Genomic DNA, 15,619 nt, shown 5'->3' with positions numbered 1-15,619 from the left:
TGCCTTACTGTACAAATCCTGACCAGCCAGCCTCTAAAACCTGGAATCCTGAGAACTATCCCAACATGCTGCTAACTCCGGTCAATTGGCGACTGGAATCTTCTTGGGACACACTACACCGGTTTGTGCAACCCTGATCTCACTGGTACTGTCCCGTTTTGCAAGCACCACGGCTTTTGTTTTTTGCAAAAAAAAACCCCAAACCAAACAAATCCAGCACCTCAGAGAAAGCAACTTCCTTGCCTACTGCGCCGCAGAAATAGACCAATGCCCTCCTCCACCCTACATGGTCCGTGATAGAATACAGTACATGGCCCAGCAACAAGTTCCACCCCCGTCTCCCCCGACGGAGACTACAGCTCCCAGAATGCACTACCTCGACCTGGTTCTAGAATCCCTGTACGTGCATTGCATGCTGGGACTTGTAGTTTCCCCCTGCAGAGTGGGTGTGCAAAGCGAAAGGGAAGAAGAGGGAGCTACCTACAACTTTCCATGTTATGCAAATAACTCGGTGTCCCTTCCAATCGGAGGTGAGTGGGCGGGGCCCAGGGTCCCGTGGTCCGCGGCCTCCTTTCTCTGTGCCCCTCTCGTCTCCTTCCCTGCCTGGCGTGGCCGCCATCTTCTTCTCGCCGCGTGTTGGCTGCGGAGGGGTTGCCGGACTCAGGTGAGAACTTTCTATTTCCTCCCCTCCTCCACCTATTCTCCATCCCCCCGTCCCCGCACCGGACCCTCCCATCCCCCCCTTCTCTCCGCGGCGCGGCGCGGCCCGGCTCGCACGGAGGGAGGAGCAGTCGGTGCCGTGAGGGGCATGGGCCTGCCCGCTGCCTGAAGGGAGCTCGGCTTGTTCTGCGGAGCCTTCCCCCCTCCCCTCAGGGCTGGTCATGGGGGGCGCCCCAGGGGCAGGGACCTTTCCCTCCCTTAGAGCTGGATGTGGGAGAGGGGGTCTTCTCCCCGACCGTAGACCCCATCGGCGCCAGGGTTGGCTATTGGGAGGGCTGCCTCCTTTCCAAGCATGGACCCACTGGCTATGGTGTGGGGAGGGGGGGGCTGCTCCCCTTGGCTATAATCACTTCCCACCTCCCCTGTGCTGGATTGTGTGGGGAGGGGGTGCTGCTCCCCTTGGCTATAATCACTTCCCATCTCCCCTGTGCTGGATTTTGTCCCCTTCTTCTTTTCAGGGGCATACACCCCTTCCCTCCAGGCCTCTGGGGCAATTAATATTGTGGGGATCTCTTCTACACCCCCCTCCCACTGAAAATGATTGGGAATTCCCTCCTGTAGAAAACAAACATCTTTCTCCCACCTTCTTTTCTAGGGCTGGATTTGGGGAGGGGGGAGGCCCTATCTCAGGACACGTCCATTATAGGGCCTCCTTCCTGTTAATGTATTTGGAGGCTCTGGAATCCCTTCCCCTCATAAGAGTACCACCTGAGGCTAGCATCTGCCTTTCTTTGCCAGTATGGAAGTTGTGAGGGGTTTCTTTCTTATCTCCCTACTAAACAGTGAAACATTAATGACTTCCCGGGGCAGACCAGCTAAATGACTCCCAAAATTACTGTATACAGAAGGTGTTGGGTGCTTTCCCCTTCTGATTATGGTAGTTTTGGTTTTAAGAAAAAACAGTAATCCCATTTTATGCAGTGAACGCTTTAACTTCATAATGGATGAGTTGAATATCATAGCTCTTTATTATGTGAAGGGTGTTGTGAGACAATGGTATTTGCATAGCCTGAATACCTAATAAAATGTATTCATTCAAAAATGTAGTGAGATATTATTGAACTCTTTGAGATTAATCATGGGAATGGCAACGAAAGCTTACATTTGAAAGCAGTCTTATGAAAGACTTCCTTTTCCAATGTCACCTTGCCATTTTTACTTTAATAAAGTGCAGTAGTTTTAGAAATGACTGTTGTGAAATGCGTGCTGTTTTAGAAAGTAAATTGAGTTGCTTGTCATTCAGCTGTATTATAAGTTTATTGGAGTTAATGGGGGAAGGGGGACAAATAGACTGATAGGATGGTAAATTAATATCTAAGTTAGGATAATAAGTTAAATGTGACTTTGAATTTCCTGGCTTCTGTCAGTTTGTATCAGAATGCCATTCCTTCTGCTAACATATATTTTCTTGTGCATGCTATGTCATTTAGAGCAGGGGTTCTCAACCTTTTTCTTTCTGACACCCTCTTCCACTCCCCAGCATGCTATAAAAACTCCACAGCCTTCCTGTTCCACAACAACTTTTTTTCTGCATATCCAGTAGATTAAAAGCCAGAGCTGGCATTAGGGGTAGCAAGCAGGGCAATTGCCTGGAGCCACAGGGGGCCCGCAAAGCTAAGTTGTTCAAGCTTTGGCTTCAGCCCCAGGCCCCAGTGAGTTGAACACCAGCCCTACTCTGTTTTATTTTGGCAGACCTCCCTGAAACCTGCTCCTGGTTGAGAACCACTGAGTTAGATGATATGCCTTACATGTAGTATTGTCTTTAGCTCTTGTTATCATAAGTAACAAAAACATTTGCTATTATTTTAAAGGACATTACTATGAACTTGAACATCTATAATTTACTGTTAAAATATTTTTAAATAAAGGCAGTGTCATATAAAAATTGAGCTGATTTGTGTAATAAACTTAAAATTTAACATCATGCTAATATGGTCGGCATACTTATTCTTTAGACACAGCATCATGAATCAAGAAAAGTTAGCCAAGCTTCAAGCTCAAGTCCGAATAGGCGGAAAGGTAAGAGGAAAACAACATTACATTCAGAGAGAGACCTGCCATATTTTATTTTCATTGTATATTTTAAGGGTCTGAAATAATACTGCTGTTATGATCAGGATCATAGCATGTTGGAGCCTGAAAAGTATCTTTCTTTAAATCCAAAACAATTGGTTGCCAATATATGGATATTTTATTTGGTGACTTCATCTTTTAAATATACATCAGTTTAACGCCTAAGTGTAGAAGGGTGTTTGTGTTTGTAGAAGCTTGTAGCATATAAACTTAATTAAATATGAAAAATACACTTGCCATATTTGTAAGATTTTCTTAAATTTAAGATATTGATTAATTATCTTTCTGGTAAAATGAACTTTGTGCCTTTCTTAAAATAACTTTTGGAAAATAAGGAAGAGAACATCTTGAGAGAGGGTGAAAAAAAGAAGGAAAATGTAAATGTTTCCTCTTATTGAGAACTTGCTGTAAACCACTTTGAGTTGTAAATAAGCCAGTGTAAATCTTGTGTACTGAACTATATGAAACCCTTTGAAATCTCTTATACTGAAACCCTTAAAAAACCCTAGAAACAAACTTGTCCAGGTAAAGCCTAACATACTAAAATTTTAAAAAGGGTAAACTGAAAAGACTTCTCTATACTCTTGAGAGATGGAGCATGCTGGGGTAGTATGATTTTAAATTTGTGGAATAGTGTATCTTTTTGGAGAGAATTGTTCAGCTTTGTATCATTTGCTGTGAACTTCAGAAAACTGGGCCAGGTTGTCAACCCAGACTTGATAATTATCAGAGCAGCTTTGACAATGTAAGTGCAGTACTCAGCAACTCCTTTTTGTTTAAATTAGTTAGTTGATATTATGGTACATGTGACTGCAATGTCAGATTTTCAGAGTTGCTGACTTATGTTTCGTGCATTGTCTGACTTTTTCAGGGTACAGCTCGCAGAAAGAAGAAGGTGGTGCACAGGACAGCGACAGCTGATGACAAAAAACTTCAGAGTTCACTCAAAAAATTAGCAGTAAATAATATTGCTGGAATTGAAGAGGTATAGTGGTATAATAAATTAATTGCCTTGTCTAAATCGTTCAGTTTAAAAATGACAGCTGGCTAGATGTTGAAATGCTAAGAAAAGTTGGGTCTGATTCTCATCTCACATAGTGTAACTCCCTGACTTCAGTGAAGTTACTCCTGATTTACATAATTGGTGTAAATGATAACGGAATTTGCACCCTAATTACTTTAAGCTATTGGTATTGGAAACTGGCTGGTTGCCTGTGTTGCCTATAGCTTTGAACGGCTGAAAAACAAAATCTACTCATATGATTTTTTTTCTTAGTAAAATTGGTTTGTCTGAATTTGATTACAGTTAAACTTTTCTGACTCTTAAAGTTACATGGTAAGCAAAACAGCGTTCCTCATGCTGTACAAAACGTAAAGGAGAAACATAATGTGGACCTCTTTCTAGATTGCAAGACTTGACTACTGTTGTGTTACATGGAAACAAACAGAATTGATTAACAATCACCTGGAGCAGATTTTTTTAAAACATTTTCAAAGACACTAAATACTCGCTCTCTACATATAAGTTATGATCTCAGTTAGCAGGATCTGGCCCAACTAGACAGTAATGGAACCTCTTCAATGTTTTTAGAATATCTTATTTAAAAATACAAATTTGACAGGAACATCATAGTTATTTTAACATTGACCTTCCTGAGAAAGTTGACCTTCCCATGTGCCATTGTGTACAAATGAAGAGAATGCTGAGATAATATGTAGAGAGAAGTGACCATAAATTAAATGTTGTTGCAGTATTTGCCTGAAGAAATAGGCAAATACTATTTTCACAAATGTGATTAATTTAAAATTTTGCATTGTGTATGTGGAGGCCTGCTCCTTCAAGAGTCCTAGTGCCTCCCATAGAGTGACTATGAATTATCCTAATTTTCTTTGACTGTTTGAGCACCATTAGTGTGCTCTGTGCTGTACAAAACTCAAAGATAAACACAGTCCTTCCTTCCCTTTACCCAGAGCTTAAAATCTTAATGCACAGACAAAACTCTTCAGATACAAACGGTTCTGGGAAACTGAAGGGATGATATCTGGACACTGCTAGCTTCCATTTTAATGACTAGGCCCTCACTCCTGAAAGTTGTTCCACTTGGCCAAACCCACATTGACTTTAGAGGGCTCTATCTGTGCAGGACAGCTTGCAAGATTGAGGCGTGGATGTGTAAGAGCACTTATCAATGAGGTGGGTTAAGAATTGTGAACTGTTTAAGTAAGAATGATCCCATGCACACTGAGATCTGAAACAGGTTCCAGACATAAAGGACATCATGCAACTTTGAGATGTTGACTAAAAACAGGTTTAGAGTCTAATTCTAAATTATTTTAAATTAATCTTCATTGTGTAGGAACATTCCCTAGGCTCTCAAATCTTCAGTATTTGTTTTTAATCTTAGTCTCTGCCTTTTCCCCATAACATCTCGGTTAAAAACAAATTGAATGGCTATAATAAAACAAAAAAAACCACAATGTTATAAATATGCTGCAATTGACTATGCTTATCAGGACTTTTTCTTTCCTTTTCTTATTTAAAATAAAGACATTTCCAAAACACTTATTCTTTCTCAGTTTCAGAAAAAAATACCCTTCATGTTCTTTCCTTCTCCATCTAGTTTAAAACAAAACCCAGATATAGTGATCCTCTTTAGAGGCAGAAATGGACTAGTGGTCCATCTAGTCACAGTGGCTAGTTCCAGATGATTTAGAAGCAAGTGAAAATCTTCATCATACCTAAGGTCAAGATCTCAACATGCAGAGGAACATCGGTGTGATTGTGTGGGCATAGAGGTCTGTGCCGGCAGAATTGGGGCCTAAGGATCCCGTGATGTGCATGGGTGGATCCCTGCACTTTCATGGATTCCTTTTGACTTCAGTAGGACTTTGTGCAGGTATAGGGGTTCATCTATGTGGATCGTATTGCAGTATTTGGGCCTATGTTTTCAAGTATTTACCATGGAAGTAGAAGACGCTCTTATTTTTCCCTCTGATCTCTTTCCAGATGGTAATTGGCTTATGCTCTGGAGCATGATGATTTATATAAATTGTTGTCCTTGGCAGGTCACTTTTTAACCAAAACAATTAATTTAACTGTATGATAACACAATAGAACACAGTAATCCATTGCTTGCTCACGTGCTTATCTGAATACTAGTTTCATAAAGGAACTTCAGCTCTCAAATTTTGCATTTCCATTCAATGTGCATGTCCTTCTGCTATAAATCTATATTCCATTTCCATACAGATTTGGCTAATTACAATCTTTTTTATTCATTTTTTTACTCTCTAAGAATTGTAGAGACTTTTCTAAATTCTCTAAATATAGACTTGAATATTTAGAAATGTTAATATAAACAATGTTGTTTTGCTGCATTTGTACAGACAAAACTATTAGAGTATATTAGTGAAATGCATGAAATGTACTAATTGTTCTGTATTTAAATAGGTGAATATGATAAAAGATGATGGAACAGTTATTCATTTCAACAACCCCAAGGTCCAAGCTTCCCTTTCCGCTAACACTTTTGCAATTACTGGTCATGCAGAGGCTAAACCGATCACAGAAATGCTCCCAGGAATCTTAAGCCAGCTTGGTGCTGACAGTTTAACAAGTCTCAGGAAGTTAGCTGAACAGTTCCCAAGACAAGGTGGGTGTCCCTATTTGGATCGTCTTATTGAAGATTTTAAAAAAGTTGTATCGCCTTTCGGAAAAGGTTTGGGGTAAAATTTTCCAAAGTGCCAGTGTGATGTAGACCCTCTGGAAAACTTTATACTTGCCTAATACTTTGTGTTTTACTAATCCAGATAAATCACCAAAACTATTTTCACAGTAAACTTCACTTGTTCTTAATGAGAGATGACTTTCTCATGCAATATAGTTTTCTTCTATATTAATTATACTACTTTTCCTAACATCTTAACTAGCACAGAGTGTCTGAAACTAAATACACCTCTACCCCGATATAATGCTGTCCTCGGGAGCCAAAAAATCTTACCATGTTATAGGTGAAACCTCGTTATATCGAACTTGCTTTGATCCACTGGAGCGCGCAGCCCCGCCCTCCTGGAGCACTGCTTTACCACGTTATATCCGAATTCGTGTTGTATCGGGGTAGAGGTGTATCACTGCATTAGACTTAATGCTTTCTACTTTATGATATGAGTAGGCACCTTAAATCCCCCTTAACTATAACATTGTGATAATTAGCTTTCCATGTATTTTCTGTTTGGCTTGCTGATAGGTGTTGGATTTTTATCAATTCCAAAAACACTTTCTATTCTCATCAATATCACCATGATATAAACTGTTCTGCTCTTCACTTAATATTGCTATCCACTTAACAGTATTGTAGTAATGTAATGAAAGGCCTGTTTTCTGTCTGTTTCAAGACTCCATTACGTAGGCCCAGCTATGTGAAAAAAAGGAACATTTTTTCAGTTACAAGTTAGGCATGTTTGTCAGTTGTACTGTGTTTTAAAATACCTTGCAATATTGAGTATATGGTTTCATGACTTGATGAAGCATGTCTTCTATTTTCAGGAATATAGATTGAAATATAAAAAAGGTAGATTGATATAAATTATTATTTCTAAACTGAAACTTTTAACTTGATAGAAATTTCTGCAAGAGTTAAATAACTTTTATAGGCAGAATGAAAGGTTAGTGATGGCTATACAGATAAAATGCTCGTGCCATAAAATCTGTTGAGGAAGATGCATATTATAACAGTTGGAATAAACTAGTTAATTGATACTTTTAAACATCTTTGATAACACTACATTTTAATATTGAACACTTATTGTAGTGAGATGTTTACCTAAAATGCTGCTTTAAATACATAAAACGAACAGTAATTCAAGGTTCACCTGGATATAGGAGTCAGTTTCTTCTGTTAAGGAATTCATTTTGAAGTAATCATAGTGTTATATAAAATGTTTTCCCCCTCTAAATCCATAATGGGTGCAGTCCTCACCACCTCTTCTCCCGTTTTCCTTGAAAGAGCAGCCATACACTTTAAACTTATTCTCAAATCGTTAAAAAATTAAACTAAATTATGTTTTTCCTTTTTTTCATTGCACATATTTAATGTCCCAGTGTCTCATCACTTTGTAAAACCTTTAGAACTGTGATAACACTGGTAACAGTTTAAAGGCTTTGTCTTACTGAAAGATATACAGTACTTGATGCAGTCTGTATTGTAGCATCACAATGGACTACTGGAAGGGGTACGTGTGGCGGAGGGGGCAGGAACTGGTGTTTTGAATTTAACATTCTATTGGGGGGAATGCTCTTTGAATCCTGTTAATTTTGAACTTGCTTTACAATTGCTAGGCTATCAACTTTCTTAGGAAAAAGAGGTGGAAATGGGGAGTCACTTTTTCAATAGTGTATATTTTTTCATCAGCTCTGATTAAAATATTGGAGGCTTAAGCTTTAAAAACAGAGACTGAGCATGCACAGTAGTTAGTTTAACTTTGTGCACAATGCTATTGTCTGTATTGTTGTAAACTCCCATATTGGAGTTTATAGTTTTTCATTTCATGTTGTGTATTGATGAAACTAGAGTCCTTACTGCCACACTCATTCAAACAGAGAGAAATCCAATTCTTAATTTCAAAATAAATTTATTTATACTTTTTAAAAATATTTTTGAACAAGCTCTAAAGGAAGCATAAAAATATATAGATGTAAAATGGAACTAGGTAATACCTACTACTTTTTTTAAGGTCCAACAAATTTACCCATCCACAAGAGAACCAAGACAATTTAAATGTATATTTTAATTTTCTTATTTTCCCTATGTTTTAGAAGAGCCAAGAGTTCAATTCAAGACAGAAACACCAAATAATTTTTTGTTGCTAGTAGCCATAAAGAAAAATAAAATCCAATTTGTCTAAATTTCAAATGGAGACATAAGCCCATTCTGATCACTTAAAAATCCTTGCGACCAGTCCCCATTTAGTACACTTCTTAAGATGTTACAGAATTCCTGTGAGTAGCAGGAAGGAAAACTGGCAAGAAGGAATTGTTCTATTCTGTAGTTTTTCGCACTTTTGAGTAGATTTGACAGGTATGCTGTATGTCGACGGCTCCAGTACTCTTAAAGCTGTAGTTTTATTTAAATAGAACTTACAGGGGAATGATAGGTTTCTTATGGACCCCTGAATGGGAATGCTGTACTTTTCAGAATGTTCTCGCCTTACAGTAGTAACCTCCAAGAGAAATCAGAAGATAGCCACTTGCTGTTTTAACCTATAAGTTATGGCTTTTGTTTTGTGAGAGAGTAGTATTGTATAAATGGGACTAACTGTTGTGTTAAAACATATACTTACTACAAAACTTTTTTATAGTGTTGGATAGCAAAGCAACAAAATCTGAAGACATTGATGAAGAAGATGATGATGTCCCCGGTAGGTTTACTAGCTCATTCTATTTCTTCAATTTGAGATTATTAGTTACTATTCTGATATATATTTAGATTTGTGCGGTTATATTTCTCTTGCATTTAGAGAGGCAGTTTGGTATAGTGGACTGATCATGGAACTGAGATAAGGAACTCCTGAATTGCAGATTTCACACTAACTTATGTGGCCTTGGGCAAATCACTTAACCTATCTGTGTCTTACCATCTGTAAAATAAGGATAAATGCTATAGGGGGTTGGGAGGATTAGCTATTTAATATTTGTACAGTGGCTTCAGGATGCAAAATGCTATATGAATTTTAAGTAGTAATCATTGGATAATTTTTTCAGATCAGACTGTTTAAATGCATGCTCATTTCTGTAATAGGAGATACTAAGCTCCCCCTGCTGTCAGGTTCTGAAAATTCTCTTAAAAATCTTGAACTGGGAACTTATAGCCACGTGCCATTGTTTTTAGCCTTGTTCTTTTGGGTAAATTCTTGGAAACTATTAATTTGTGTTTTTAACACAATGATCTTCTCTATTCATCAGTGTAGTTTATTTTCTAAGGCAATAAAGAGATAGGAGACTGAAATTCGATCTCGAGTTGACATGCTCTGTGACCTTGAGGGTCTGTAGGTCTATTCTAAAATTTCTACCCAACTTCACATCTAAATCCTAATTTTAAAATGTGCTAAGCACTCACCAGTCCAAGTGAAGTCAGCAAGAGCGTCTCTGAAAATGAGATCTAGGCATCTTATGTTGAGCATCCAAAGTTAGTGGATGTTTTAGAAATTTAGATCTTAACCTTCCTGTGCCTCAAGTTCTTCATTTTTGCAAATGATACCTCTTTTGCAAAGTCCTTTGAAATCTCTAGGTGAAAAGCACTATGTAATCATTAAATATAATTAATAACTATTTGGTATCTTAGGTAAAGTTATAGTTTCTTTAAAAAATATGAAGACAGCGTTATTGGGGAAATGACTATTAAATATTTCCATCTCTTTCAGATCTCGTAGAAAACTTTGATGAAGCATCAAAGAATGAAGCGAATTAAATCATTAATAGTTCTGGAAGCTGGCATGGACTAGATTTAAGAAATCAGCTATGTGGTTCCAAAGTTTTACAGAAACAGAGAACATCACCTGTTAATAGTTCAGTAATATAAATATTTTGTATTTTAATTATGCTGTTTGTTCAGCATTTTCTGTCAGTTGATTTTGCATTTTGCACTTACTCCCAGGATCTACTTTTTCGGTCAAAAAATAAGAAATGTCAGTGCAGTTTGAGGGTGTGTGCATGTGCATATGTGTATGGTGTGGGTGTACATATAGTGGAGAACAAATTGGAGAACAGTTCTATTTAACCTTCCCTTTGCCCTCAGAAGTAGAAGTAAAACAAATCTTTACAGTTATTTTTTATTTCCACCAAATAGTGCACAGAAAGTGGTGAAAAGTGAAAGTCTTACTTGTCCACATTTCATTAATTCAAGGCATTCTGCCATTAAGACTTGGGTTTAATTTGCTGTGTTAATTATTGTACTTGCCAATATATATCTCTTCCATGTTGAAAATGTTCACATGCTATTTGCTATCAACCTCATGTTGATTCCAAATGATACCAAAGACAGGATATTTACAGCCTGTTTGGTATGGTAACATTTTTAAAAATCAGACCTAGAAGAGTTTGCTTATTTTTCTTTTTAAAATTCCTTTCTCCCTCGGTTCCTCCTTTAACTTTAGCCAATTCTATCAGCCTTCATTTCGAGTCCCTTATTATAGAACTGATGTTTGTTCAACCCATTTCACATAGACTAAGCAGTATGTTCTCCTCTTGATTATGTGGGTGTACTTCCCAGGAATATTACTTGCTAATTTTAAGAGGAGATTAGTTCTCTCTACCATCCAGAAGAGCTAGGTTGAGTCAGTTCTTGAACTTGGACATCCAGTTGGTAACAATTCGGTGCATTAGTTTTGCACAATAACATACTGTTGCTTAAAGGAGCTTGTTTGAGCTGTTCCAGTGCCATAACTGCAGCTACTAGGAGCTGACAAGGCACTGTCAGTCTCCAGGGCACTAGAAATTAACAGTGTCTTGCGAATGATATTTAATGTGAGAGAGAGGTCATTGATCATATTGCTGTAGCTTCCTGCTGGACAGTTTGTGCAATGACTCTGAAGGGATTTTTTTGGCCTATCTGACTTTGCCTATAACCTACCTCTAGGTTTGGTATCATGGCTATCGTAGCTTATTAAAAACCACAAACCTTCTGTAGGCATGCAGAGGACTTTGGAGGTATCACTGGTATACTGCAGTATTTTCTGAACCTTCCTTCAAGATGCTCAGTGTGAATCCCTTTGTCAGAGGCTCTTTGAAGGTGCTTGATGTAACTTGCATTACAACATAGTTGGCATCACTGTTAACCTGTGTCAAAGGCAGCCGTGGCTTAGGAAAGCCATTTTTCTCTACATCTATCATCTTAACTATAGCTTAATTCTGAGACATATCAGCTTTCTACGTAGGTTCATACACTAGATAACTGTAAAATACAAGGCTATCAGTACATGAGAGTTCTAGTGACATCAACGTGAACTGCAAAAGCAGAGCTCTTGTGGTTTGTCCTCTGGACTCAATTTATTTTATAGACTTGTTCAGTTTTCCTGTTATATTTTATATAATACATGGATCTTACTACAAAATAAAACAACAATACAAAAGAGGAAATGTTCCCTCTTGTGTGTCATTTCCTTCTCCCAGTAGTACCCGTTGAGGAACGTGTTGATGCAGCTGCTGCTTTAAATAGCATTACATTCATTGTCATGTTGCATTTGATAACTAACAGGAAAGCTTATTGGATTGTGATAGATCCTGCAATACTTTGAGAAAGCCCTTAGGATTCTCACCTTCTCCACCCCTTTTCCCATTCGGACTAGATGGGACTCCCTTCACTCTCATGGCTACTCCAACCTTCTGCAGATTGTTGCTCTTGGTTAATGAAAATCTCTTATTCTTTCACACACATACAAGCTGAGCGAACTGCCCTTCCAATGCCTCTTCTGGCCCAGTGAGCAAAGAAAGGAGACTGGGAAACAACCTTTCAGTTTTGCAGAGCACTTCCACTAGTTAAGTGGCATGAATGAAGAACATTTAAAAGTTGCAACTGCACTGACTTTACAGATATCTGGCATATTTTTTCACTACCAATCATTTAGTTATTGAAAATCCACATATTGTAGTATAAAGCATTGATTTCTGTAATAGCAAGTGTGGTTAAAAAATATTTGGAAGAGTAAAAACAGTAAGAATCTGGGGTAAAAATGATTTGGTAAGTTTGTAATCAGACTTACTGATTCATGCGCAAAAGAGAATCTTTTTGATTTTTGCTATTTGGTCATTGTAACCATCATTGCTTACCAATGTTTGGAAACCAGAAAACTATATGGGCTATGTAAACACATTATTTTTCTTTTTTTACTGTATCCAAAAACTGTTGACCACTTTTGATTTGCTGCTGAAATGCTAGAGCTTATAGAAATCCATTAAACTGATTTTAATTGAAAATAACTCACCAAGGCTCTTGTGGAAAATAGCTAGTGTTCCTTTATACATAGCTAGGAAGTGACTGGAACAACTTTTGTGCACTCAGACAGGGGTATAGAAAATTGAGTTTATGTAGTATAAAGGCGCCTAATTTTGAGATGTATGAATACTACATTAAAGGTGCCAGGTGTGTGGTTTTCTTTACACTATGGAATCCAGTGTATCCATTTGGAGCGCTGAGGATTTCCTATTTACAACTCATTTCAGTGGTCCATTCTGAAGGATGACTACACGGGACTATTTAAGAACCCTGTCATTACTTCCCTTGAGCAAGACATTATTGTTGAATTACCTGATGCCCCTTTTCTTTCCTTGCTTAGGCAGACTACAGCACCTGCTAATCTAGATTGCACAAGCCAATATGTTAACTTAGTTCTCTGATGGGAGCGAGTTACATGGTTGTGGCGTCCAACTCTTGAGAACTCCTGTGTTCATGAATCTTCTGCTTCTGGATGAGAGTTGTGTTGTTGCAGTGAACATAGCTGTAAAAGGTCATGGGTGGGGAGGGAAAGTTGATCTTGAATTGGACTCTTTATTCATGGGATGCTAGGGCAGAGTTTGAAGCATTGGGTTATGTGCTTGTGGTGACCTGAGATGCTCTGTAGATGGGCTGTTGTAGTTTATACCAGCTGAAGCTGTAACAGGGGTGTGGCTTTACTCTTAGATATAAAGTGAAATAATCAAGCTGGAGATTGTAAGTGGGTGTTTCACTGTTGCTAAGTCTGCCCAATAAGGTATGCAATCTTCTGGCCCGCCAAAGATGGAAGTGGCCAATTTTTCATTGCAGTGGCTGTTTGGTTGTCAAGTAGCATCTAAGTGGATCTGAAGGCTACAATTTGATGTAACAATCTGTGGGCAGATGCCCTTAGTTTTGGGGGGTGTTAAAGAGGAGGCAAGTCCTTGACATCACTCTCCACTTCCCTCCAGCATCATTTCCATTTTGCCTCAGTTCAGCTTTATCCCACTGATCTCAGCTGGTCTTTAAGAAAACTGGGAGGTTGTTGTGTTTACTTTTTGACCTTTCCTAACACAAATGTCTGTCTACAAGGAAGATAGAGATGCTTCCTTCGCTATACTGGGTCTTGAAATAAAGCATCAAGTCATAAAATTACCAAGCTTCAATGAATATATTTCTGTAACAAAATATACAACTGAAGAAAGTTGGCCTCAAATTTTCTTTAAAAAACAATTGTAAATGTAGTTTGTGCTGAAGGAGCTCCTGTTAGAACAAAAACAACAAGGAGTCTGGTGGCACCTTAAAGACTAACAGATTTATTTGGGCATAAGCTTTCGTAAGTAAAAACCTCACTTCTTCGGATGTTAGAACAAGTAATTTGGCTCTTGCCACACATACTTTCCATTTGTAATTATAATTGTTCATTTGAATTAGTAGAAAATACCATTTAGCTTTTCATGGGTTCTTTTTAGATATTGGAACCCCGTCAGTACCTGGCCCAAGCCGGGGAAGCTAATGATCCAACCAGTAGACCAAATTCGGTAATGAATCCTAGTCTCATCACAGTCGAATCCTGTGGCACATTGCGTGTAAGCATTTAAAAAAAACCACACACACACACACATCTGCACGTGAGGCATGGCATTTCACAGTATAAGCATTTCAATGAGGGCAGTTGTCAGCCATATAACAGATTTCATTGCTGTCCAAAATGTTACAAAAGGGTGGTTCTTCAATTATTTTTTTAACCAAAAAAACTCCCTTATGCTGTTGACCTTTGATCCCCACTGCCTTTAAAAGATTATATAGTTAATGTTATGCTGTCCAAAATATTCCTCCTCTTTGAAATTAGACTCAATCTAGTCATCTTAATTTTATTTTACTTTTAAACCATAAAAATTGAAATTCAGCTGACAAGATTCTGATTTTTAAAGCTGCAAAAACCAAAGAAATTCTGGTTTAAGGCTGAATCTGTATTTTCAGGGGCTTAATTGTACTGAAAGGTAGGCAAAATGTTCTTTCCAAAGTCTTGTCTCCTGCCTCGAGATTACCTTCAGGACACTTGAATGAGAAGAAAAGGGCATTAATATAAAATGAAGAATTGGAGATGACAATCATCTTTTAAATAATCACCGAAGAACTGAATATTAAAATCAGGATGAACATGGAGAAGTTGCCAGGCCATGCCAAAAAAAAAAAAAAAAAATCACTACATATGTGGTGGCATGTAAAGCAATATACATAAAGGCCAAGTTACAGTCAGCAATGAGAAGAGGTGAATTTGGCATTCTTGTTTTGTGATGGTAACAAAAAATCACTACATATGTGGTGGCATGTAAAGCAATATACATAAAGGCCAAGTTACAGTCAGCAATGAGAAGAGGTGAATTTGGCATTCTTGTTTTGTGATGGTAACAATGAGGCTTTTATCATGTATAGAATGAGGGAGTGAAAAAGATGTCAGTACCAACACTCTTAGCTGTACATTCAATTGATACAAAATAGGTAATCTTAAATATACAGTAATCACTGAAAAATTAATGAATGGGGATTGACCGATTCAAGGGAAGAGAAGTTCTAAACTGGATTCTTGTATTTTAGGATTTCATGTGCATAAACGTAAATGATAAATATTAAAAATATATATATATATTTTACTAACGATCTAAAATCCCCAAAAGACCTATCTTAGGTTTATCCTCTGCTTTGTTGGCTATTGAGTGCTCTGGGAACATCCTGAGGATTGGACAGATAAAACATTGGAATTTCATCTGATTTACTACTGAAAACTTTTTGAGATACATTATTAGTTTGCTACCCCTGAATTTGTATGCAATGGAAAGGAGTGTACACAGTCAGCA

At 38.0% G+C, this 15,619-nt stretch overlaps 1 protein-coding gene across 1 annotated transcript; it reads left to right on the top strand.

The window, feature by feature from the left end:
* Window positions 1-554: 554 nt before the first annotated feature.
* On the top strand, window positions 555-13,913 carry BTF3L4 (basic transcription factor 3 like 4). The gene is made up of 6 exons (XM_054036607.1): window positions 555-664; window positions 2,676-2,739; window positions 3,665-3,778; window positions 6,245-6,446; window positions 9,151-9,210; window positions 10,213-13,913. The coding sequence occupies exons 2-6, from the start codon at window positions 2,686-2,688 to the stop codon at window positions 10,257-10,259; spliced, it is 477 nt and encodes a 158-aa protein (XP_053892582.1). The 5' UTR covers window positions 555-664; window positions 2,676-2,685; the 3' UTR covers window positions 10,260-13,913.
* The last annotated feature ends 1,706 nt before the right edge of the window (window positions 13,914-15,619 follow it).

This window comes from Malaclemys terrapin, chromosome 8, assembly GCF_027887155.1.
Source record: "Malaclemys terrapin pileata isolate rMalTer1 chromosome 8, rMalTer1.hap1, whole genome shotgun sequence".
In the NCBI taxonomy this organism is placed as follows: domain Eukaryota; kingdom Metazoa; phylum Chordata; order Testudines; family Emydidae; genus Malaclemys; species Malaclemys terrapin.
The sequence above is the reverse complement of the archived record's forward strand: the minus strand, read 5'-3'. Positions and strand labels throughout refer to the sequence as shown.